The sequence below is a fragment of the Puccinia triticina genome, chromosome 15A, assembly GCF_026914185.1.
Source record: "Puccinia triticina chromosome 15A, complete sequence".
Taxonomy (NCBI): Eukaryota; Fungi; Basidiomycota; class Pucciniomycetes; order Pucciniales; family Pucciniaceae; genus Puccinia; species Puccinia triticina.
In genome coordinates, this window is record NC_070572.1 from 1,802,822 (window position 1) to 1,828,149 (window position 25,328).

The 25,328-nt window shown below is 44.5% G+C and overlaps 5 protein-coding genes across 5 annotated transcripts; 3 read left to right on the plus strand and 2 right to left on the minus strand.

Annotated features, from left to right (window-relative positions):
- Positions 1–2,610: 2,610 nt before the first annotated feature.
- Positions 2,611–5,854, plus strand: PtA15_15A170 (uncharacterized protein; the record flags this gene model as incomplete). The annotated part of the gene is made up of 20 exons (XM_053163349.1): positions 2,611–2,806; positions 2,893–3,025; positions 3,114–3,168; positions 3,258–3,374; positions 3,445–3,615; positions 3,686–3,710; positions 3,779–3,831; positions 3,902–3,907; positions 3,997–4,067; positions 4,134–4,443; positions 4,517–4,536; positions 4,619–4,727; positions 4,807–4,980; positions 5,073–5,092; positions 5,155–5,226; positions 5,287–5,357; positions 5,428–5,470; positions 5,535–5,575; positions 5,642–5,747; positions 5,821–5,854. The coding sequence occupies 20 exons, from the start codon at positions 2,611–2,613 to the stop codon at positions 5,852–5,854; spliced, it is 1,827 nt and encodes a 608-aa protein (XP_053027333.1).
- A 996-nt stretch (positions 5,855–6,850) lies between these two features.
- Positions 6,851–7,471, minus strand: PtA15_15A171 (uncharacterized protein; the record flags this gene model as incomplete). The annotated part of the gene is made up of 2 exons (XM_053163350.1): positions 6,851–7,304; positions 7,374–7,471. The coding sequence occupies 2 exons, from the start codon at positions 7,469–7,471 to the stop codon at positions 6,851–6,853; spliced, it is 552 nt and encodes a 183-aa protein (XP_053027334.1).
- Positions 7,472–9,371: 1,900 nt separating this feature from the next.
- PtA15_15A172 (actin) lies at positions 9,372–11,353 on the plus strand (the record flags this gene model as incomplete). Its single annotated transcript, XM_053163351.1, has 8 exons — positions 9,372–9,378; positions 9,780–9,834; positions 9,912–9,999; positions 10,074–10,278; positions 10,348–10,753; positions 10,833–11,081; positions 11,152–11,233; positions 11,318–11,353. The coding sequence occupies 8 exons, from the start codon at positions 9,372–9,374 to the stop codon at positions 11,351–11,353; spliced, it is 1,128 nt and encodes a 375-aa protein (XP_053027335.1).
- A 5,898-nt stretch (positions 11,354–17,251) lies between these two features.
- PtA15_15A173 (uncharacterized protein) lies at positions 17,252–17,892 on the plus strand (the record flags this gene model as incomplete). Its single annotated transcript, XM_053163352.1, has 3 exons — positions 17,252–17,365; positions 17,449–17,700; positions 17,800–17,892. 3 exons carry the CDS (start codon positions 17,252–17,254, stop codon positions 17,890–17,892), a joined length of 459 nt encoding a protein of 152 aa, XP_053027336.1.
- Positions 17,893–18,103: 211 nt separating this feature from the next.
- On the minus strand, positions 18,104–18,480 carry PtA15_15A174 (uncharacterized protein; the record flags this gene model as incomplete). Its single annotated transcript, XM_053163353.1, has 2 exons — positions 18,104–18,113; positions 18,230–18,480. The coding sequence occupies 2 exons, from the start codon at positions 18,478–18,480 to the stop codon at positions 18,104–18,106; spliced, it is 261 nt and encodes an 86-aa protein (XP_053027337.1).
- Between the last annotated feature and the right edge of the window lie 6,848 nt (positions 18,481–25,328).

Here is a 25,328-nt window from a genome sequence, read left to right on the forward strand (position 1 = left end):
GGTGGAAGGTACGTAGTTTTCTTGGTTATTTCCATCGAACTCACCATTGCAATATTGATTCCTAGTTCCATGCCTATCAGGAACACTCGGCCGAATTTCCAGTTTTATCTCTGCTTGCCAGAGACTATCTAGCCAGCTGTGCCACCTCTGCCAATGTCGAGCGATGTTTCTCCGCTGCGGCAGACATATGCGGGCGCGATCGTGGTAGCTTGTTAGCACGCACCATCAAGAGGTCTGTCAGTTCTCACCAATGGCTGCTCCAAGGAGTCCAGCTCGACGGCAAATTCAGGACGGCTCAAGAGATCATCAACAAAACAATTGCTGATAAGGCACAGAAAAAGAAGCATGCCTCAGCGTCAGGCGCAGATGAGGATTGTAATGACTCTGAGGTTGTTGCGACCTAAGATTTCCCCATTTTGATATCCCCTCATAACCTATGCCCCCTCCTCCCTTCCCCTGCTTCATACACATACACGAGATTATTAGATAGCTGCTCCTCATATTTTTGTCTCTATAAATACACGATTAGATAGCTGCCTCACATACATATATACGGCAAAATAAGCAATACAGACAGCTGTGATGCACATGATGCATACAATATACATTGTCATTGGTCAGTATCGCATTGTATCTTCTCATTGCTCAAAATAGGCGATGCGCCCGATATTTATCGGCATCACATTGATTCTACGATGCAATGCTTGAGTGACTGCATGACTGTATTGACGATACTATGTATCACCGACACCATGCATCTATTTGGCTATACGATATGTATTAGGGGCAATGTTATGCATCAGCTCAACGATGTGATGCCAATAAATAGGCGATACTGCATCGTATCGCATCACTTACAGCGTTGAGTCGAGCTCCATACCCAATTTGCTTGGAGTTTGGGGTCCCCAAAACAGTGGATCACTACCTTGTCTCTTGTTCCAGGTACCCCGGGGCTAGGGCAGTAGCCAGGACAATCCTTTGCAACAAGAGGATCACCACGGTCACAACCAGAACTCTCCTCCACAACCCCTTGGCCTTCCTGGCCACAAAAATCCTTCATCAAACTCTTGGCCAGACTCCCTCAATTCCAACGGGAAAGGGAATTCGGGGATACCCTTTGAGATCCCCCTTCCAGCTCTTTGGACCCAACTTCTCCCCACGGGTTCTTCCCTTTTTCACCCATCTTTTTCCTCCTTTTTCTTTCTTCTCTTCTAAATAAATAAATAGCAAAAAAAAACTCTCAAAAGCAAACTCCCAGAAAGCCCGTGAAAGTTCTCCCCTCTATTTTCAATTGTAAGGCTGTGTGGTTCTGCTACGTAGTTAAATTTGTAAGCTAGTTGAATATGCATAGTGCACAATGTTAAGTCAAATCTGCACTTAAAAAAAAAGAAAAAAAAAGAAGCCCCTTAACCCGTTCATGGCCTGTTGTTATTTCATTTATTTTCATTGTCTGGGTGCAAGTCACACGTACAACTGGGGGTTTTATGGTAGTTTCACAATCTGAGATGCGGGCAAGACAGGGCCTGATGGATGCAAGAGAGTTGGCAGCTTTGCATCTATGATCCATTTAGCATTCACTGCCGTTTATTTCTAGTACTCTTGTCAAGGATAGTGTAAAAACATATGCCTGTGTTTACTGCGCCGCGGTCGAAGCCATGCGCCTTAAAGGTGTAAATTTTCCATCCTCTAGGGCTAGTAGGGATGTTGAGTCCTCAGCTAGCCCAAGTGTGGGAAAAGATTGAGAGTAGAAAAACCCTTGATTTCCTAGCCATCCGGCGTATCAAAGGGTTAGTACTCAATCAGACTAGAAAAGATATTTTTGTTGATTGTAGAATTTTTCAAGAGAGAGTTTGAGGGCAAAAACCCTGCCTGCCCTCAAAATGGGGTGGGTGGGTGGTTAAAAAAAAATTGAGTTTGAAACCTTTTTCCCCTAGATACGTTGTTGTGAAAAAAGGGTCTAAAACGAAATAGCTAGGATGGACGGTCGGGGAGCGGTGAGCGAGGGGAAGAGGTCTCTGAGGAGGATACTCTTTATCGACTCAAGACTATCTTCTTGACCAACGCTCAGCCCTGTCTATTCTACTCCGGGCGGATCATTGGTCTACAAAACACGCCCGTCCAATCCTGCGCATGGACTTTGGCACCCTCCTGCGTTCCAGCTTGCTCGCGTGCCATCAATCTGAGATGTGTGCGAGACAGGGCCCGATGGGCGTGAGAGTGGGGAGCCCAATCCGAGAATCCGACCAGATATTCCGGGTATTTACCGGATATCACGTGACCGCTACTGGATATTCCGCGCGGGAAATCCAACCATCTTTGAAGTGGGTGAAGCCTCGAAAGATTTACCCTTTCGATCCCCTCATTTCCAGGCGACATGTTAGCGCCCATGTTGTCGGTTCTGTTCAAGATCCTCCCGAACCTCATTCCCGCGGAGCACCCCACAGCCACCATACTCAGGTGCTTTCGCATGAGGTGGGTGTTCTGCTCTGAGGATGAAACTGTACTTTAATAGCCCTCTCGGCTCTGTCGTTCAGAACTCAGCCATCTTCAATCGCCCATTACTTCCAGTTCTACCTTTCTCCACACAATCCAGTCAAACCCAAGCACAAAATGTCTTCAGATTCAGATGAGAAAAACATTGTCTCTTTGAAAGAGCAACCGTCTGAGCGCCCAGTGCTTCCACCAGAAGTTGAAGAAATAGCTCGCATTTCTTCTAAACTTGAAAATCCTTTGGCTGGACTTACAACTCAAGAATTGATCGATGAAGCTGAAGAGTTCTGTCTCAAATATTCTTTACTTGATCATGGTAAGTACCTCTTTTGTGACCGCCTTAGCTCTTGAAGACAAACTAACGCAAAAGTTGCAAACAATTTTCTTGATGGGCCTTTCCAGTCCATACTTTTCGTCGAGGTGCAATTTTAGCGGCCGGCCCTTCACACCTCGATAGGTTACCGGAGATCACAGATGACGAAAAACAATGGATTTCGTTTGAGACTACTCGAAAATGGAAGCAACCCATGACAATGTTCGTTAAATGCAGACTCAAGGTAGAGATTTAAACTGATCGTGAATTCTCCTCTATCTATTTTGTGATTTTGGGCTATAACCGCTAGGTTTTATATTGCTGTCATATCTTCCATGGCTGCAATAGTCCAGGGCATGGATGAGGTAAGATTATCGCTTTCCTTTTCCAAGAGCATGCAGACGCATTCGAAACCTGATACAAAAGTCTAACACATCCTCATATTTCGTTCTAGGCTGTGGTGAATGGTGCCCAAATCTTCTACTATGAACGTTTTGGAATACCGAGCAACGGCACAAACCAAAGAGCCGTAATTCAAGGGCTTGTTAACAGTGCTCCCTACTTGTGCTGTGTAAGTACGGCCCACTTAACGCATGAAACAGGCGCTCAAATATTTGTGCTGATAGTCGATCATCCCAAAGACCTTTTCTTGCTGGTTGACAGATCCATTGAATCGTCGACTGGGTCGGCGTGGAGTCATTTTTCTTTGTTGTGTAGTGACTGTTCTCGCCTCCTTCTGGCAAGCATTCACCTATTCATGGCCTCAACTATTCGCTGCTCGGTTATTCCTTGGCTTCGGCATTGGACCTATGGTAAGCTGTCCGAATTGCTAACCCAGTCTGCTTGAACAAATTTTATTGAGTTTTTCCACCCCCTTCGTAGTCTGCCACAGCTCCAATCTACACTGGTGTGTATGAATTTGTGTAAAACACCAGCCAGTCGAACTTGAGGCTTACCTTAATTTTCCTATCGCAGCTGAATGTGCGCCAGCTTCTATACGGGGTGCCCTCGTGATGCAGTGGCAAGTTGTAAGCACTCGTTCACTTAATCCCTCATGACTAGACTGGCTTCAGAGCTAATTTATGATTCCTTTCCCAGTGGACGGTCAGTATTTTTATATCGCTCATTCACATTTTTATGTGACCTATTTGCATTCAGTTGTCCCTTATTCATCACAACTCCGCTCATTATAGGCCTTCGGAATTGCTTTGGGAGATATTGTCTCTGTCATATTTGTTGATACGTCCCCAGATCTAGCTTGGCGGTAAGTTTCAAATTGGCTTGGCTATCAACTTTGGCAACTTACTCACAACTTGTCAAACATGGACAGCTTGATGCTTGGCTCAACTGCTGTCGCTCCAATCCTCGTTTGCTTGATGATATTTCCTGCTCCAGAATCTCCGAGATGGTACATGTCCCGTGGTCGAATCGCAGATGCTTATAAATCGATGTGTCGCCTACGATTTTGTGATCTCCAGGCCAGCCGAGATATTTTCTACATGGCAAAACTACTCTCAGTCGAGCAGGAAACTACGGCTGGCCGCAACCTTTTCACAGACCTCTGGCGTGTACCCCGGGTTCGACGAGCAGCCCAATCATCAGCGCTGGTGATGTTCATGCAACAATTCTGTGGAGTAAACGTACGTCAAGCCCTTCCAGTCGTCTTGCGTCAACCTCTAGTCTGAAAGGGATGTCTTACACTTTCAACCACAGGTCATTGCATATTACAGTTCGTAAGTCCCGAATCTCGATCAAAAAAATCTACCTCGCCTCTGAAGATTACCTTTTTGATTGATACCACTCCGTTGTACACAGCCAAATTTTCATCGATGCTGGTTTCGGCCGGAAAGCTGCTCTACTCACCACCATGGGAACTGGTCTGGTCAACTGGGTGTTTGCCATCCCCGCTATGTACACTATCGACGTCAGTTATGTTTCATGACAACTTGAGTGATTTGGCCTTCCGTCAGAGCTGACATCCGTTTACAATTATATACCAACAGACATTTGGCAGACGTAATCTCTTACTAGTCACCTTACCATGCATGGCCGTATGTTTGCTCGTCACTGGAATGGCGTTTTACATACCTCAAGGAGACGAAAATGATACTCGAAGAATTGCTGTTGTTGCTAGTGCCATATATCTGTTCATGGCATTTTACAGTCCTGGCGAGGGTGTGAGCTACTATTTCCTGATCAGTCCTGCAACATACTTACAAATATCTGGGATTTGCGTCAACCAAGACTAACAGAACTTGCATTTTGACAGCCGGTTCCATTCACATACAGGTATGATGAACTTGATGCAGCTGCACCTTTTTCGATAGAGCTAAAACAGGTTTTTCCCTCAGTGCGGAGGCTTTTCCTCTTTACATTCGTGACTTCGGGATGTCTTTTGCTACGGCAGTATGCTGGTTTTTCAAGTGAGTTCAATTCTACCAACATGTGGCACTCGATTGGTTCTCATTGCGAAATGTTCCCAGCTTTATTTTGGCAATTACCTTCCCCTTGTTATTGACCGCGTTTAAAGCCCAGGGAGCTTTCAGCTGGTATGGTGAGCCAAGAAAAGAAAAATCGTGTATGGTCCCGTTTCAAATACTAACCATTTATACCGAATTGTAAAGCTGCATGGTGCATCGTTGGAACTGTGCTTGTTTTCTTTTTCTTGTAAGCTTGGAATTGACATTCTCTCTGACCACAGATGGCGTAGCTGACTTTTTTATTGTGGTAGGCCTGAAACCAAAGCTCTGACTCTAGAAGAGCTGGATGCAGGTTGGTCTTTGTATTCCAAGGTTTCGAACGGACTTATTACTAAATCACCAATCCCTTACATTCTAGTGTTCTCGGTATCTACTTCCAAGCATGCATCCTACCAAGCCAAGAACCTCATCTACCATGTGAGAAAACTTATTTTGAGACAACACGTGGAGCCATTACCTTCGATGTACGTTCTATCATTATTCCGAAAAATAACCTCGAGGGACCCTTCTGCGTATTGAGACATTTTAACTCTACAGCTTCGAGACGAATAAACTCTTCTCTGCCTCCTAGTACAAAATTTATCACTAGACGAATCATTTCCACTGGGAAGTGAACGTGTTGGGGCACGCTTTGTGAGACTTCCCTGGCAACGATCAAGCTTCGCAAAGTGTCTCCAAATTTCTTGAATCGGTTCTAGAATACAGTAAAACTTCAACGTTGATATTGACAATTCGCTAGATTTTTGCAAGATCTTACCGAAGTTACAGACTGCTTGCAACTTTAATGCCTTATCTACATATGACTTGCTCACTCATCGACCTCACTCTAATAATCTGTAAGCACTACAGCAGTTGTTCATCTAATTTTGGTTGTATAGCTATTTCGTTATTTGCTCTTAAGTTTCACTTCTTAATCAATACCGCATTTGCGGTTGAAGCTAGACGATAGTTTTGACGTCCCAAATCCCATGACATTGCCTGTAAATGTTTTTCCTTAAAAGGATTCCTATTTCTGATCCAGCTATCAGACACAGACACTTAGAGCTATCTACCGGAGCCAGAACCCAATCATACGAACCTCAGTTTCCAACCGCCCAAGTTCATCTACCCCGATGATGTATTAAATATATATCCGCAGGCTTGTTCTCGCGCTGTAAAAAACTAAGGTCATTCGATGTCACCTTCTTCGCTCCTACGTGATGAATCCTAAATTTGAGACCAAGACCATGCAGGCCAGCGTTACAAATGTTCCAAATCATACAAACACCGTCATGGAAATGGTGCTTTGCAAACAACATGGTTCTGAAAAACAATTACTCTGGCACGTCTTCATCGTTTACAGTTTTGCTTTTTGGTCTTTCCTTCACTTCTTTGGGTTTACATATTGAAATAGATGAATATTTACATGAAAATTCGCAGCACAGACAGACCACATAGTGTTTTCAAAGGTATATGGATAATATAATCTTATGATGCCAACCCATCTAAATAAATATATCGTTGAATAAATATTACTATTTTCGGGACGGGAAATAAAGGTTATCTCCAGTTGGGCGCTGCAAGTCTATCAATTTACCACTCGATACATGGAGTCAGGACTAGCCTCCTGTGTTTGAAAAATATCCGACGCCGTGTTGAACTCGCGTGGCTGGTAGTCGTGCTCGCAGTCGATCCCTGCACCGACTTCGACTTCGACTGACCGAGAGAAGGGGCGGGTTTCATCGTCCACCTCGGCATCTGCATCGGATTCGAAGTCGAGTGGTTCTGAATCGTCCTGTTCTTCTGACCCGGCCAATCCTATAACTGACACCTGAACAATTGTTGTAGTGCTTCCCTGGGCGGGTTCTTGCTCCGGGTTATTGGGTTGGAATGATGCCGGAAGAGCGTCAACATGGACGATACGGGTGACAGAAATTGCCACGACGGATGCGTCCTCTTGTGGCTCGTCGTAGTCACTTTCCTGATCATCGTCCGAAATATCTTCAGAACAGTCGGCCCATCCGACAGGACCATCGGATCTACTTGAAGGTGAAGAAAGAAAATCAGTGAAATTCCAAATGACCATGGAATCATCAAAGATCAAGACCAACCTGATTTCGTTGGATGGGATGGCTGCACCGTTGACGATCGCGATAAGCACCAATACGGATAAGAGGCAGACGTGTGAAATAAATCGGCTAGAAACCATCTTTTCGGAGGGTGATCTGGGAGATTTTCTATGGAAATATGCCTGGAAAGATGAGTCCGAGTAACACTGGCGAATGTGGAAGCGATGAAATCAAAGCACAGCTTTGTTATACTTCTTCAGAAAAAACAGATGGAGTATATAATAAAGAAATTGAAGGCTCGAGTTGAAGACACCGATACTAGTATACTCGAGGATGGATAGGTGGAAGTTTGATGCGTTTGAAGATAGAAGGGGGAATTAGCACTTTAAATAAGTACTGACCAGACCCTCGATGCGTCGACTTTTCTGATGCTGAGAGGAGTGAGCACCAAGGCCAAGCCCAAAAATCATGGACAAGGTAAGGAACCAGTAATTGAAAGTGCCAAGGTATCTTCTGAAGCTGGACAAGGAAACGCCACCCGCACTTCCAGCGTTTATTCTGTCAACAAACTGAGATACGGATGTCAACCTGCCCATGTAGCACCGCCGTGGCACCCGCGAACACGCTAGTGCCGGTCAACATCTGCCCAGCCCGCGCGGCGAAGCCGACCCGGTCATCGTCAAGCAGCGTACATAGCGTCGGGGAGGCTCTGCCAAGTTGAAGAGGATGCTCGTCCCTGCAGTCTCGGGCCCTCGGTTACTCTGCTCGCCCTTGAACCCTCTTCCGCCCTCTAGGTCGGCCATCTGTCCTACACCCCGAGCGGTCTGATTCAGAAACCCCATCGTTTCAGAAGTATGTATTAACCGGCTCGGGCTAGGCGAGCGCCTGGGTAGCGCCGGCACCCTCTTCTCTTGCGGAGAGCGTCCCGTGGGGACGGGGGATCCTTTCCTGTGCAGGCTGATGGCTAAAATTCAATCCATTCAAGCAGCACAATATACAAAAATCATTGACACAAATGGCAAAAAATATTTCGCGTTACTTTGTGGCAAATCAGTATATCATTGAGCCTGATAATGTTGTGTATGAGTAAAAGCTTGGAGTGCTTTTGCTTTCCTTTATTTTGGCAAATCAAATGTTTTTGATTTTTTCTGTGAGATTTATCTTGACAGCTGGCAAACACATAAAAACCAAGAACAAAAAGAATCATGAGATATACATTCTCAGTCTGATTGGATGACTCGGAAAGAACAAGAACAAAGTTCGTTTTTGCAATCAGAGCAGATAAATGTTGACCCTGCCATCAAATTCCAGAGGTAGTTGGAAGCCCCCCTCCGCCACAAAGGAGGGGACACGACCAGCCGAGACAGAAGCGTATTGAAAAAAATAAAAACAATCCATAGAATCACAAAAGCAAATCACTCAAAGTTTTTTATTGCAAGCACAATGTATTACTGCCAAAGTAGAGAATAGGGCAGCTTTATCATAGCACTAATAAGCAGGATTTTAATATAGTTTTGAGTTTCCAAGTATAAATTTAACTTGAGTAGAAAATGGGACTTATGACTATGTATGTCAATGTGGAGAAGATTTTTTTTCCATTGCTGGGGATATTAAATTTGATTCATTTATCCAATTGTTAATATGAGGGATGAAGATTGAGTTTCAAGTTGCTGGCACTGAAACTTCATAAAGAATTGAGTTGAGGTGTTGGGTTCAGCTTGGAGGTTAGCCATCCATTATTGTTTGTTATTGAAACAGGTTGAAAAACCCAAAAGCTTGATTTGATCGAGTCGGTTTAATCTGTTGTTGATGTTTCTGCCCGATTTCTGACTGCAGCGAAACCTGCTTTCACTCTGGGCTAAGCCCCTCGACGCTTCGATGCTGATGTCATCATCGCACTGCGAGGCCCCTTCCTTCCCTGTACAGCCACCCAGCCGTCACCGGTCTCCAGTCGCCTGCACCTCCAGCTGCTGCTAACCATCTCACACAACCCGTTGTTTCTCTTCGTACCTTATCACTCAATCCTAATCACCAATCGTCATGGAAGGTACGTCACCGCCGTCATCTATCTCCTTCTTCCCCACATCCCGAGCTCTATTTGCCTTATCTCCCTCCCGTACCATCCTCGTCCCCTCTACCCACCTGGAGTCTCGATCGCAGCTGCTCCATTGTGCTCTTGACCCGTCGGTGTTGTAGCCGTTGAGCCGATCGATTGAGCCCATTTTGGTGACATGTCCACATTTAATGCTCCCAGTTGCTCTTGGTTACCTTGATCGGTCTTTTGACTTCCGGAAGCGAGAATGACTGAGACCGTAGAACTTTCCGCACTGTCTCTGCCCTGCCATAACCATCGCACCTTCACATCATCCTACATTCGTCCTCTTATATAAGTCGATCGGCTTCGGAACTGATAGCCCTGATTATTTTGTCTTTTCGGATTGATTTTAGAGGAAGTTGCCGCCTTGGTTCTCGACAATGGTTCGGGTATGTGCAAAGCCGGTTTGTAAGTCCAATCAACTTGATCAGACCAGATGTGTTTTCTTGAGCTGATCATTCGCGTCCCCTCATTCCGAATCCAAGTGCCGGTGATGACGCACCCCGTGCTGTTTTCCCTTCGATCTGCGGTCGTCCTCGTCACCAGGGTGTGATGGTTGGAATGGGCCAAAAAGTAAGCAATCTTGCTAAGCTTCGTGACCCCGAGCACGTGGACGATCTGATTGATTCACTCTTGCCATATTACAGGATTCTTACGTGGGCGACGAAGCTCAATCCAAGAGAGGTATCTTGACTTTGAAGTACCCTATTGAACACGGGATCGTTACGAACTGGGACGACATGGAAAAGATCTGGCATCACACCTTCTACAACGAGCTTCGAGTGGCTCCTGAAGAACACCCCGTCCTGTTGACCGAAGCCCCTCTCAATCCTAAAGTTAACCGAGAAAAGAGTAAGTTTTCTATTGTGTATCAAGACTGGCTCGAAGCCAATCAATCATTGACTGTATGACGTTTTCCAGTGACTCAAATCATGTTTGAGACTTTCAATGCTCCGGCCTTTTACGTCGCCATCCAGGCCGTGCTTTCGTTGTACGCCTCCGGTCGTACCACTGGTATCGTATTGGATTCTGGAGACGGTGTGACACACACTGTCCCCATCTACGAGGGTTACGCCTTACCCCACGCGATTTTGAGGCTCGATCTTGCCGGTCGGGACTTGACAGACTACTTGATCAAGATTTTGATGGAGCGAGGTTACAGCTTCACCACCACGGCCGAAAGGGAAATCGTTCGCGACATCAAAGAAAAACTTTGTTACGTTGGTTTGGACTTTGAACAAGAGATGCAAACCGCCAGTCAATCTTCCGCTCTTGAGAAGAGCTACGAATTACCTGATGGACAGGTCATCACCATTGGAAATGAGCGGTTAGCAACTCTTGTCTTCACGCTAATCAAGTTCCCTCTTGGCAGGTTGACAGAACAATTTTGTTGTATCGTTCAATAGTTTCCGTTGCCCCGAGGCTCTGTTCCAACCTTCCTTACTTGGTTTGGAAGCCTCCGGTATCCACGAGACCACCTACAACTCGATCATGAAGTGTGATCTTGATATCAGAAAGGACCTCTACGGTAACGTCGTCATGTCCGGTGGTACGACTATGTACTCTGGTATTTCCGACCGAATGCAAAAGGAAATCACCGCCCTTGCTCCTAGCAGCATGAAGGTTAAGATTGTCGCCCCACCAGAGAGGAAATAGTAAGTCCATCTCACATCTTTCCTCGTTAGCGGTTGAACAAGATCTAATCAATATCCTTTGAACTCTCAGCTCCGTATGGATTGGTGGTTCTATCTTGGCTTCTTTATCCACCTTCCAACAGATGTGGATCTCGAAGCAAGAGTACGATGAGGTAAGTTAATTTTGCACACTCAACGGAGTGGATATTTTCATTTGACTAAACTTGAATTATGCTTGCCTTTCTGCCGTCACACAGAGCGGTCCCTCAATCGTTCATCGTAAATGTTTCTGAGGTGCTTCAACGTATCATTTATTGGGCACGCTGCGCTTCAATTAGACTTCAATGAGACCGGAACGACCCCCTTCTCTCAAGACGCTTCACGTTTGTTACTGTCATTCCATGTTCCTTCTTCCTTAAAAAAGTGAATCTTAGAGCATGAAGTTCCATTTATCTTTTCCCTGTCCTGTTTGTGAGAAACCGCGTCCCTACTCCTTATGTGTGTCCATTTCCTTTTGACCGACTCCGATGAAGATTACGAGAGAAAAAGTGAATGAAACTTTTATCTCCCAATCACTTCATACATCGTCTCATCAACCATCATCATCAACCATCATCTCATGCTCTTTCTTCATCTCCCTTCCTCTCTCTATCGTTATACAAAATTTTCTATGTTTTATTTTTTAAACTTGATGAATGAAAGAGTGGATGATGTGCGATGAACTTCTAATGTTCTCTGCCGCCCCTTATGTATACTCACATACAAATGCTGCTTGCTGGTGTATCATGACTGTGGGTCTGTTTGATTATATAATTACTGTTACCAGGATTTGTGCTCAAGTTCTTCTTGCATCATGTTGATGTGCAAGTGGCTGTCTGTTCTCAGGCTCTGATTGTTATATGGAGATCCTGTCATCAATTGTAGAGGATCAGGAAGGGATGTGGCTGAATTTGGTTACAGATATTCTGGGAGTGGCTGGCAGTGAATGATTTGGCAAGGAGTAAATTCCATTCATCAGGCAAGGAACTTGAAGTGAGATGATGATTGATTTTGTCATTGACTTGCAAAAGCTTGGAATCATCACCCAGATGCACCTCACAGATTTATCCATGCACTGCCATCATGATTGGCTTGGTTGAGAATGGAGGACTTCCTGTCAATCTGGGAACTGAGATTTTTCCAGATTTTGCAGGGAAATGGAGGACTTCCCGTCAATCTGGGAACCCCTTCCAGACCCAGATCTGAGCCCAATTTTGCAGGGAAATTTAGGCTTTGAGACTCTGGGAGGCTCTCAGATTGCTCCCAGATTGCGACGGGAAGTCCTCCAATTTCAAATCTGTGCTTCATCATCCTGAAGCCTAGATCTGCCCAGACTTCCTTGCATAATCTGAGAATATTTGGGGTTCCAGACCAACAACAAGCCTGCAATGGAGGACTTCCTGTCAAATCTGAATAAATCTGGAATTTCAGATTTTGCAGGGAAATCTGAAATTTGGAACTCTGGATCACTTTAGGGATCTTCAGGGACCTAGATTTCCTTGCAAAATCTGAAATCTGTTGGCTCAGATATGACTTTCCAGATCAACGGGAAGTTCTCCAATATCCCAATTAAATTAGGATGCACTCAAAAAACAAAATATGAGTCCAAGGGGGGAGGGGGGTATCTGGACATATTTCAATTGGTTGAGATGTCCCAATTTTAAATTGGTGGAGTGTATACCAGTTTAAGTGGGATATCTAAATGTTTTATCAAAGTAACCTCAGACTAGTGGAGGACTTCCCATTGACTTTGAATAAATCTGGAAAACCAGATTCCGCAGGGGAATCTGGAATCTGGAACTCTGGATCACTTCAGGGAGCTTTGGGGACCAAGATTTCACTGCAAAGTCTGAAATCTGTCAGCTCAGATCTGGATTTCCAGATTGACAGGAAGTCCTCCAGTAATGACAGTCAAGTGGAGTAGAAATACATAGTATTATTACAGTCCAGAGGAGTAGCAATACATAGTATTGAGAGGTCTGGATTATATACAAAAAAAAAACCCACTGACTACATAAGTTTCTGGCAGTGGAGGTAACACTTTGAAAAAAATTCTCAACTGGGTGCAGAGTCCAGACTACAGCTGAAATCCACCAAATAGAATGAAACTTATTTACTCATAATTTATTTCAGCCTAGCTTTAATAAATGGACAATTTATGTGCACATTACACATCACTGCAGAAATTGTGAAGTGAGAATAAGATAGATTTGCAACATGGTTTATTTAATAGCTTCAATTGTATTGTGCATGTCAAGTGCTCCTAGCTCAGCAATTATTAGGGGGATTCAAAATTGACCATGGATGACTTGCAAAAGTGCATGCAACTTCAAGTTGGACCTGGCCAACTTTGAAACCCCCCATTTTATGGAAGCACAATACTAGTAAGGTTGATGGGATTGTATGACACAAATATAGGGGAAAGGTCTCCCATAGAGGAAAGAAACTCCCCTGATATATTCCAGGCAGGTGAGATCACTTCCCAGAGACTTGTAACCTATTTCCCTCCTGATGGAAAAGGGTATAACATAGTAATGATAGACAAGTAACTAAATAAATATGCTCTCATTTGTATGAGTGAACATTAATACCAAAGGAGGAATTGAAATTAACTTGTCAGCAAACATCTCAATGATTAATGTTCAATGTTTTTTTGTTTTTTTTTTGAAAATTGTGAACTCAAGACATTCACATTTTGTAACTGGGTGTGGCAAAGCGCTATTGATCAGAGGTTCAAGACACTTGCTGCCAAACCATGATGCAAGGGGTTTACATCAATTGTGGTAATAACATACATCATGAAATAATAGGACCCTGGAAAGCCCCCATGGAACACAGTAACAAAAATGTATGAATTTTTGGTCAAAAACCAAAAAACGTACGCACCCCAGATGTATGAATGGGAAATTTGGCGAATAAGGTACTCACCCCAAATGTATGAAGTTTTCTTGGGGGCAAGGGGGGTAGTAACCAAAAATGTATGAGAATGAGGGGATGATGCCAGGGTTCCCCCCTCGGCAGCAGTCCGGTGTTGAGGACTTTTTTTTTTTTGCACACCCCCTCGGCAGCAGTCCAGTGTCCAGATGGTTTCCCCCCATTGCGCAATTGCTTATAGAAGGTGGTCAAATCTCAAAAACAAATGATTTAAAATATGGTAAGTACGCAGTAATTATAAAGGATATGGTGAGTTTTTGGACGGATCATCTCATGCCTTCTACCCGCTTCCTAATCAAATTGTTCTAATTCAGAAAATGTACATTGGTAAGATTCTGGCGGCTTACAAGCATGTGTCAGGAAAGCACCGTTGGATTGCTAGCGCTACGAGTCAGGACAAACTGTCATATATATTGGTCCAACTCTTCCTGTATCAACCACATATCACAATTGCTGCCGGTTTCTACACTTTCTCACCGAGTCCCGGGATCTTTGTGCATCTTGAAGTAGCACATTTGCACCATTTATTCCCAGTCACTGAAGGCTTAAATATTACGGATGCTGGTGGGAATTGTGTATCCATCCCCCAGAGATTACATCCTCTTCTTCTTAAAATGTCTCAAACCGCTTTTCTAGAACACTGGCAGAACCAATTTTTGAAGATGAAAGCTCTCAAAAAAAGCAAAAAAGATGTAGATGAAGAGTAATGATGATAGTCAATGCAGTTTTCTACTTGAATATGAAATTTAAAATATGTTCTTCTTCCTTTTTTTTACCTTTTTCACTGCTCCTCTAGGTATGTAGCAGAAATGGCTACTCAAAAAATTATTTCTGGGAGTATTTCTTCACACCCGCGGCAATAAAAAACGTACACACAAAATTTGTATGAATTTTTTGGTCAAGCTCTGAACCTACGCACAAAACGTGTATGAATGAGCTCTGAAAATGTATGAATTTTTTGAAAATCTTGGAATTTACGTTACTGTGTTCCATAGGGGCTTTCCTGGGTCCTGAAATAATGCACCAATTCAGACATTTAGACTCTTCTGGGTGAAGGTCCAAGGCAAAGGATAGCACATCAAATTAAACCAATTCAAGTATTCCTATTTGTATTTGATTTGAGTTGAATAATGCCTGCGCAAATTTAAGCTTCAATATTCAAATAAATTTGAATAATGGCTCAAAGAGGCCTACTGGCCCCTTTGGCGCAGCAGAAAAAAAACTGTGCCTCTGGCACTCTGAAAAGTGAGTTTGCCACTATGAAAAGTGCGTCTGCCACTATGAAAAGTGTGTTGGCCACTGTGAAAAATGCATTCACCACTATGAAAATTGTGTCCGCCACTATGAAGAGTGTTTGCACCAATATGAAAATCGCCTCTGGCACTCTGAATAGTGTGTCTGCCACCATGATAAGTGACTCTGGCACATTGAATAGTGCATCCACCATTATGAGAAGTGCCTCCGGCAATATTATAACCCCCTTGGGCACCAATTTAGTTTTGACAGATGATTCCATCAACAATATATGGCCCAGAAATGGGCCAAAACTAGTCAAAAACACAAAAAATGCATTTTTTGGTGGTTTTAGTTTATTTTGGAAGTTTTTCTGTCAGGTTTCTCCAAATACTTGAATATTCAAAAAATAAGTATTTGAGGGTCCCAAAAAAATGACAAATACCACTGTGCTATCCTTTGGTCCAAGGAAGGTGCCTGTTATAGATGTCCTGCGTTTGTGCAGAATTTTCTGACTCCTAAATGTTGTGGACATCCAGAATACCAGATTTCAACATCCACACTGGTTCACCAGGACCCAAAATTGGTCCGGGGAGATTTTGGGAGTTGGAAAATTAATTCCACTATCCAGAATGGGAATTGAAATCCTAATTTCACAAAAAACACCTGTAATTCAGAAAAATTCATATCTCCCCACTGCGGCGCCCAAACCCCACCAAAGTTTTGAAGGGGGGTATTGAATTTTACAAGGTGTGTTTTACAAGGTACAAGGCCTTGTAAAATTACACATTGGGGGGCGTGATGTGTAATTTTACAAGGAGATGCCCAAATCTTGACCTTGTAATGGAAGTCCTTGCAAAAAAGACCTTGTAAACTTCCACCTCAGATTTTCCATGTGTAATTTCACAAGGTATATTTTTGCAAGGGGTGACCTTGTAAGAAAATGACCTTTCAAAATTGCACATTTTTAGCAAAATCTTGAATTTTACAAGGGAAATCTTGAAATAGTAAAACAACTTGCAAAAGCAACTTGTAAAAATCAATAAAAGTGGTTACCCAAGTTGAATTTACAAGGTTTCAAAAACATTTACAAGGTCATTCCACCCCCCCCCCCCCCCCCACCTTTTTTTTTTTTGGAAAAACAACTTCAAACTGCAAAATGTGCCTAAGTTACATGGGTACCTCCCCCTGGGGATGACTTGGAGCCCTACAGGTTATTTTGTCCCAAGAGGTTGCAAGACCCCTGTGCCTTGGGCGTCCCCCCTCCACATAGAGAGGGACTTAGTTAAGTTAGCTTCTGGGGGGCCCGCAGATCTCAACGGGAAAGTCACCCACTTGTGAAGAGTTCAGTTCAAGTCAGCTGAAAAAAGATCCATAAAAACAGGCCGGGTGCCGCCAGCCAAAGGCGCTGTGGTTTCATGGCTGCTCAGGCGTGCACATTGTATGTAAAAAGGTGCCGCCGATCGTCGCCGATCACAACCCTCGAGATCACCGCTTGCGGGCAAGCCGGCCTCAGAGTCCATATGCATCATTTCAGTCAAGTTTCTACTCGAGGGAGCTCGAAGGAGCACTGTGATGTTGGGAAACAGATGTGTTTACTGATCTTTACTGGTCGATATGTAGATCGATGATATCATTGGTGATCATGACGCCATGGATCTGTGTAGTGAGTGCCCGTCGTCGAGGCTTTCGAGTGTTTTGTGAGCATTCTCCCGTACCAAATCAACAGAAGATGTCGATCAACAACCCATCACCACGCTAGCGTTAGCTGAGGACCTCTGAGAACAGGAGAAGAGCTCACCGTCCAATGCCATGCACCCGTGTCGAACAGAGCAGTCGAAAAGGTATAAAAGCAAGGCCGTCGGTGGCCGATTGGCGATTCCTCATCCACTCAACCATCAGCATCACATCCAACGAACAATCAGCCAGCCTCTCCAGTTTTGCGACGTGCCCACCTACTATCACCCAACTCAAACGAAATCGACATGCCTGCCCGCAAGACCTTGTTTACTTTCGTCTTGGTTGTCTCAGCGCTTGCAGGACATGCGGCGGCCGCCCCATCTTCCCTAGCTCTTGCGAGCGCCAGCGCCGCCGACTCGGTGAGCTTTTCTTTTCTCGGTCCCCGACCATCTGGCTTGAAGAAGTGGGCGGTACATACACTGATTCCTGACTGCCACTGCAGACCACCGCTCCGTCTGATAACAACCATGGAGCTGCGGAACACAGGAGGCGAAGTGCCGTGAATCAGCTCGCCTGCGATGGTACACCGGCGCCGACCCAGCCCACCAAGCGAAGTGCCGTTACTCAGCTCGCCTGCGATGGTACACCGGCGCCGACCCAGCCCACCAAGCGAAGTGCCGTTACTCAGCTCGCCTGCGATGGTACACCGGCGCCGACCCAGCCCACCAAGCGAAGTACAGATGAGGGTGCAAATGTAAGCTTCCTTAATCCCCCAATAGCAGGCGAGGCATCGCCGTGCATGTCGCGATGTCCCTTGTCCAAGCCGAGACTGACCAGAATGACCCATTTGCAGGTTGACAAAGCACCCCATGCCGTTAATCAGCTCGCCTGCGGTGACAAACCCGACGCTACATCTGGTAACGCCGGCAGCACAGCTGGTAACTAGTTGCCTCTAGAATTTGTCTCTTTTCACTCCCATAGGTCCCCAAAACAGTCACGACTCTTATGTACAGTTATCCAAGATGTACCGCAAAGTCCTCTATCTATTTATTGATGTTTCTCATGATTAGCCTGGAATTAAAAAGTTGTAGAATGGTTTCAACGCACGAAAGTTATATATTACTCCTTCAGATGATTCTCTGTTTTCCTGGAGCGAGTTAAGGCCCCCTGAGAGTCAAAATAAATGTACCGCTTGAGAGAAATAACAAATTGCAATGCCTTGTTCGAGGATGCAGGAGTGCACCCTGGTCCCTAAGAAACCCGCGTTTCTGATCAGTGCGTACCACAGCCCGATGATCCTGGCGCCTAGGATGCTGTTGGGTATGTCCACAACCACGGCCATCATTCCCGCGCCCGAATCCAGGAGGTGGTTGCAATCACCCGTATCTTCGAGCAATGATGCGCCCGTCTTCGCACGGTCTTGGCCCAGCAATGGCTCTTCGGTATCATTACTGTACTGCATATTACCCGACCGGTTGTTTTGACTCATCACCACGCTTCCTCTTTGTTTCTCGGTTTCTCCAGGGCCGGTCATCCCCAGGTCTGAAGAAAGGCCAGACAATCCTTCCTCTCGCGCGAGAGTGTTTCGTGCTGGGTCCCCTTCTGAGACTATCCAAATCTTCTTTCAATCCAGATTCTCTACTAGCGATGGTGCTGGCCAGCCGAGGGGGAAAGTTGAAGTCGGATTTGGGTTGAGATGTTGACTCAGTGTTAGGGATATCGGACTTGGGGTGTCCGGAGTTCTGCGGCTAATAGACATTCTCTGTCGTGACTTGAGCTTATTCCTGATATTTCCATAAGCACATGAAACGTTTACCTAGGGCCCCAAAAATTCTTGCAGCCACCAAAATCTAGGTCGAGGGAAGTTAGGCTGCTGAACATTCTCTTTTTCTCTCTTTATAGCCTGCCTGATATTTTAGCTGTAGGTTTTTCACATCTCTCAAAAGCCCTTCATCTGATATGTTGTCGTTGACAGAATGTCATTTGTGGTGAGGTGTTGCACATACAAATCTTACATGTCACCGCTAAGTTTGGCGACACAGGCATAATCAATACAAACTTCATACCAGCCCAAGTACAAAAGAAAAGAGAAATACACATCACGCAGGCTACGGAAGCAACGGGGACGGAATAATAATCTGACTACTCATTGCAATCGAAAGAATGCAAAGGCAATCGGATCAGGTCTCACGGCTGGGATGAGAATGACTAGAAAGATTGAGGGTGATTGAGGTTGAATTCAGAAAGAATGAGGGTGTCGGAGAGAGCAGTTGAAGAAGCTCATCAACCAGTCGGAGCAAAGATTTTCCGAGAGCGAGTCGGTCCCTCGTTGATCGCCATTCAAATTCTCGTTCTGATTAAAACAGAACGTTATGCAAGCTGACCTCCGTCAGAATATCTTTCAAGAACTTGTCCACAAAGATCGAGTGGCACCGTTGAGGACCGAGGGAGGTCGAATGCCGTGTTGCGCGAGCCGATCGGTAAAAGATCTCAGTGCGTTGAAGTCGCACATATAGGATAGGAGCAGAGCTTCGTTGGGTTGGTGATGATTGCTGGCTCGAAAGATCGATGATAGCGGCCACTTCAGACGCCGTCGAGGGTCTAGAGATGATCAAATTGAACGTCGACCCAATGCCGGGATCCATCCTACGTAGGTTCCCGATCTATGACCAATAGGATCTATGGTTAGGCAGTAACTGACATCAAAAGAGTAGCACTGGTAAAGAGGGACTGACCTCCATGGTCGAGATGAGAGGAACTGGTCTATCTCATTATTCGTCAGTTCGTTCTGGATTCTTCGTTGGTTCTGGATTCCCAAGATAAAAGATCCGATCAGACTATCAGCCTCACTGGAATCAAGCACAAGAATATATTTTTCCTTGAGGCAGGGAGGGAGAAAAGAGAGAGGCGTATAGCGTACAGTGTTTGGCCCGGAACCCGGATAAGGATGTGAGCAAAGTCAGTCCAGTTCGTTTGCGTTGGTTCGTCGAGTCGATCGCTGCTTTTGATAGGCGGATAGAAGTTGTCCCCGTTGAGCTCTGAAGGGATCAAAGCCAGGAACACGACCAGCGGTCAGCTGGCGATCCAAGAAGTTGGTCTGGGAGAAAACCCTCAGAGGCCATCGCCGATCACGGGATGGCCTGACATCATCATCGGGCCGGCATCAGCCTTCCGCATCTTCACGCCGACGCAGTAACCGCAGCAACATCTGGCCCGCTCTGGAAGTTGAGCTTCATCAAAATTCCAACCGCATACATACAAAACATTTTCGATGGTCTTGAAGGTGATATCCTTGTTTATCTGATCAATTTTTTCATCATTCGGCTGGTCAAAGAGGTCGATTCAGAGTAAACATGTCACTCCATAACATCACCCTTGATCGCATATTCATCAGGTTCCGAGACCAGAAAATCGGATATTGAACCGATAGGTCTAACCTCGAACAGCGTATAAGGGCAGTTAGCAGCAGATCAGGACATTCCTTCCTGAACGCGAATCAGCTGTTCTTCTATAAGCGTATCCATGAAGTCAATCAGAGCCATGCTTTGTAATATTCAGCATATACTGGCCATAACACAATGACCGCCTCAAGTCTCTTTCATAGCCGGATATTGGAACCAAAAAGAGTGCTCATAGCAAGCAGATATGAGCTGCTATTTCAAATGAGATGGATGTGGGCGTGATTCCCGCAGAGCGAGGACATTACCTCCGAGGTTGAGGTCTGGGAAGTATGTATCATTCCAGTTGACCTGTCAACCTCTCTCGACTGTCTGCACTGCACATAAAGAAGGGGTATGTTAATGTGAGAAAGCTTGAGTGATCATGAATCGAGAAAAATCAATGGCTAACCTGAAGCGATCCATCACTGCGCATGGGCAATTGCTCATGTCATCAAAGGATATACCCTTCTGCTAATGGATTAATCATTTCATGTCGATAGGAGGCGAGTGCAGCTCTTGGGGGTGGCTCAGCGGATACGACCGCGCACCTGGTGAGAAGACTGTCTTGTCAAGCCTAACACTGATTCAAAGAAGATTTGAAAAAGTTGGTTACCATATTCCGTTTCAGACGAAGAAGAAAAAGACTAGCTTACCTATGCCATCCTATTGATCGAAGGTGTAGATATAGCACAAGACATTACTAGCGGTGTTTGTCTGTGAGTGCCTCACCTTATAAGGTGGTCAGTCGATCTACTTTGAAGATCAAGAACAAATTATCAAATCAAGCAATGTTTGATGTATACTTGGTTGGATAAGACCAACTGGAGTAAGGAAATCCAGCTCTAGGGGATAACTACCCCAACGTTAGCTATCAGGCAATCTCAATGATCAACAATTGAGGTGATCGGAGGGATCACAATGCTTGAAGACATGGTCAAAGGAATAGTGAGGACCAAAAACGTTCTCTGAATCAGACGCCTGAAAATGCAAGGCTACAGGTCACTCTGTAGGGTTGGCCGGTAATGACACTTCGATCTTTGGTCCCACTGGTTGTGGATGCTAAGCTGGAGTGAGGGCCAGGTGTGACGAAGTGAGAGCATCCTTGAGAAAACGGTTGAAGGAAGACCTCAATCGACAACGAAAGGGAGTAGATTAAACCCTTGGGGGTTGAGCTGTGCGAGTTAATCGAGCTTGAGTTGAGTGGTTGTCCCAAGGTTCAAACTGGACAGAATGTGAATGATCCTGACTATGAGGAGAATGTGGGCGATGAAGGTGTGGAATGAGATGAGTAGTAGTCTGCTGGATGAGGCGATGGAGGGAGGAATCTGAATTGGAAAGTGGAGTGGAGTGCAGCTGATGGGGAAAAAGTTTGGCCGGGATGGAGGTCCTTTTTATGTCTACCCAAGTTCGAAAAAAGAACAACTCGTGTCGTTGGGGCATCACGGTGGTAGTACTGGCCCAACGGAATCCGACCAATCCTGACGCACCGTTGGGTATGGAACGCCAAACTACACTCAGGGAAAAAAACGCGGTGCTGTTTGTTTGTTGATTTTAATATTATGTGAGTCGACGTTCTATGTGTAAACCTACCACTGAGCCATATGATGGGTCATAACCTCTCCTTAAACCATCGAAGTTGAAGCTAGTCCGATTCACCATTGTCCTCTGGGGCGACATTGTCACGCCAGTGTTTAGCTGTATTAATCCTACTCTAACACCCTGCTTGTTGGGGACCTAGCATCATATTTCAGGACAGGATGAAGCAATCGGAGTCGAATCAAGCACGGAGGAGATGAATTGTCCTCCTGTCCCCAGATTCATCATCAATCCCAACCACTTTAGGCTCTTGAGCCAAGAAATGTACAAATGTGTCGTGAGCCTTCAGACGGTATCTTATCCGTTTGGATTACCTTGTGGTCTGGAAGGCATCACCAACTCGGCGTACGCTCTGATACGGGTATACTAAAATCCTCCAAGCCCGTGAGCAGGGTTGCCAGCATCTATGATCTTCAGTTCAATATGTAGTGTACACTGCAAGAGTCGCTCAGCCGGAACAAGAGAGGCCAGTACTTTGTTCCCAACTCACTCTCGCCCAAGCTATGTAACCAAAAGTTCAAGTGTGATTTTCATTAGTATTACGTTCTCTGTATTAGCAAAATTTCCCATCACCAATTATCAACTACCCCTATCACTCTATTCCACAAGAGGTGCAATTATCTAGTCGATCCGAATTTTACATGTTACTCTTTCTCTAGCCTCTAGCCATCTTTTCCAAAATTAAATGTAAAGATAGTTCAAAATCAAATGCTTGAGTGTTGCGGCAGAAAGAGATATAAATCAGATAAAAAGGGCAGAACAATCTTTCCACCAGAACAAGGGATGTCGAGCACACCTTGGTAAGCCAGGTTAACGGAAGAAATATTTAAAATTAGGAAATATCTGCTCATATTTGTCTAGTCAGTGATCCAAGCTAAATACATGCAAAGGCAAACCTTTTACCTGCGTCAACTGGTTGAATTGGTAATGGGATCATAGGAATGAGGTTCTGCTGCCGTACCCTTCCTAGTAGCAGTGAAAGAGGTTGGATCTTAAGTCACTGTGTACCTACATATCTAATTTCACTTGGCTACCTAGATATAAAATATTACAATCATCTTTTTCAAGGAATTCTTCATTGTTAGTTTTAATATAATAGAATGGATGTTAATCAGGAGGAATGTGTTCAAGAAGTGGCCAATGTCCTTTCCAATCTTCAACTCAATCATAAATCCAAACAACAGAAGACCAACCACCTTTCCAATGAAATCAACAGCATTAAAGTTGACCTCAACACTATCAAACTCACACTTTAAGCAATGGTGAAATGGTATGGTACATGTATTGGTATAGTTTTGAGTCCAACACACTGTATTGGTATTGGATCAAGTCACCAAACCAATACAATCCATGGTATTGACTTGTATTGCTAATACAATACAAGTGTATTTCTGGGAGGGGCCATTGCATTGAGTGCCAATTTCCCAAAAAGTTTTTGTTTTTTTAGATCCAATACTACTGTATTGTATCTTTTTTTCAATGCAATACATGGTATTGAATTCTGATGTATCAAAAAAACAATACTATACATAGTGTTCACCAATACTGGTCCCGTATTGTATTGTTTCACGTTGTTTCAAGATATCACTCAACACTTTCTTGATTTTCACCATCAACTTTCAAATTTTCATCAACAAACTCAATCCTTTTCAGATGTTTCAGTTATGACCCACACTTCTTTCTCTGGCAACCCAAAGGAGATCAACAATTTTCCTCATTTTATCAAGGATTGGCTAGTGGAAGTGGAGGCGCAATTTCCCAACAAGAAGAGCAAGATCAACGGGGTTGTCTAAAATTTCCGCCACACAGAAGGTAATATCACTGAAACTGCTCCTTCCTATCTTTGGTGGATTTCTGTATTAAGAGAGAATGCCCAAGCTCATAATTTGCCCCCTAAATCTTCCTCTGCCAAAGATCCTTATGTTCTACCTTGTTTGATCTCCATGCGTTCCTTTTTTTCTCACTTAGAAGAAGTTTTTGCCAATAGCAGCAGTGTGGAAGATTCAAAGAGAGTGTTGTATACTTGTAAACAGGGCAATAAGCCCTCAGATGTCTTTAATTCCCTTTTCCAATACCTTGTTTTTGCTGTTGATTTAACAGAAGATTGTCGTATTGATGTCTACAAGGCGGCTATCAATCCAAAAATTCTCAAGATTGCCATTCAAAAGGATTTGTGGAAGGGGGCTACTGAATTTAAACAGAAGATGGCACTTGGTATCCTGGCTTCCAACGTTTTGGACAAACTCACTATGCTTTGGACCAATCTTTTGACAAAGCGGGTGGGTTTCCAACTCCAACAACCTCTCCCTCCTCCTCCAGCTTCTACCGCCACTCCAATGGACATTGATTCAATCACGGCAAGTATTGGTTTTACATTCTCAGCTTATTGTGCCCTCTGTGTCAAGCACAATTTATTTCAATTTTGTCACAAGCCATATGATGAAACTCACATCAATAATTGCTCCTGTCCCAACGTGGAGGTTCAAATGAAAGACAAGATCACCCTTTTCATCAAAATTTCCAAATCAGTCCCTCTGACCACTCAACTCAAACAAATTGAATTGGTGGCAACCTCATCCGGCACTGTTCCTTTGTCTTGGGATCATATTGGGCCTGTTTTTTTTGTGGATATGTTGATGTTTGGCTGTGATGAGACGGGTGCTTGACTTGAAAATGGCAAGTCTGCCTCTTTTTACCCTTTTTTATCTTTGAATTCTCGCTTCCTTCCGACTTCTTCCCCAGCCAGATTAATTATCCCTATACAGCTTTACTGCCCTGGTCTTGCCCCTGTTGTTGCCATGGCTTTGGTGGACTCAGGCGCCGGCAATTTGTTTATTCAAATAGATTTTGTAAGAAAAAAGCAGCTAAAGCTAACAAATTTGACCATACTTTTCTCTTTCAGAAGCTTTGATGGATCTCCAGCCTCCTCTGGCGACGTCAACCAGTGCTGGATTGGCAGTGTAGCCTCCTTGCAGTTTTTGAATAATTCTCAATTATTCAGAGTTCTCTTAATGTTTATATATCTCTCTCTTCCGTTGATGTGATTCTTGGTATACCTTGGCTCAAGGCTAACCAGGCCTGGGTTGGAGGCCCTGATGGATGATTGTACTTCTCACCTTCTCATTGTCATTCCCGCTTTTCTCTCTCCACTCAAACCCTTAATATTGCGTCTATCACTAATGATTTACACCTCAGTCAGGAAGAACTTTTGTTGTTGCCTTCTGCTCTTTGCTCTTTTGCTGATGTTTTGAAAATAGCTAGCTTGCAAGTAATAAAACCTGTTTGACCTCAATTTGACCTCAAGATCCAACTTAAGGAGGGATGCACTCCACCTGCACTTAAATTA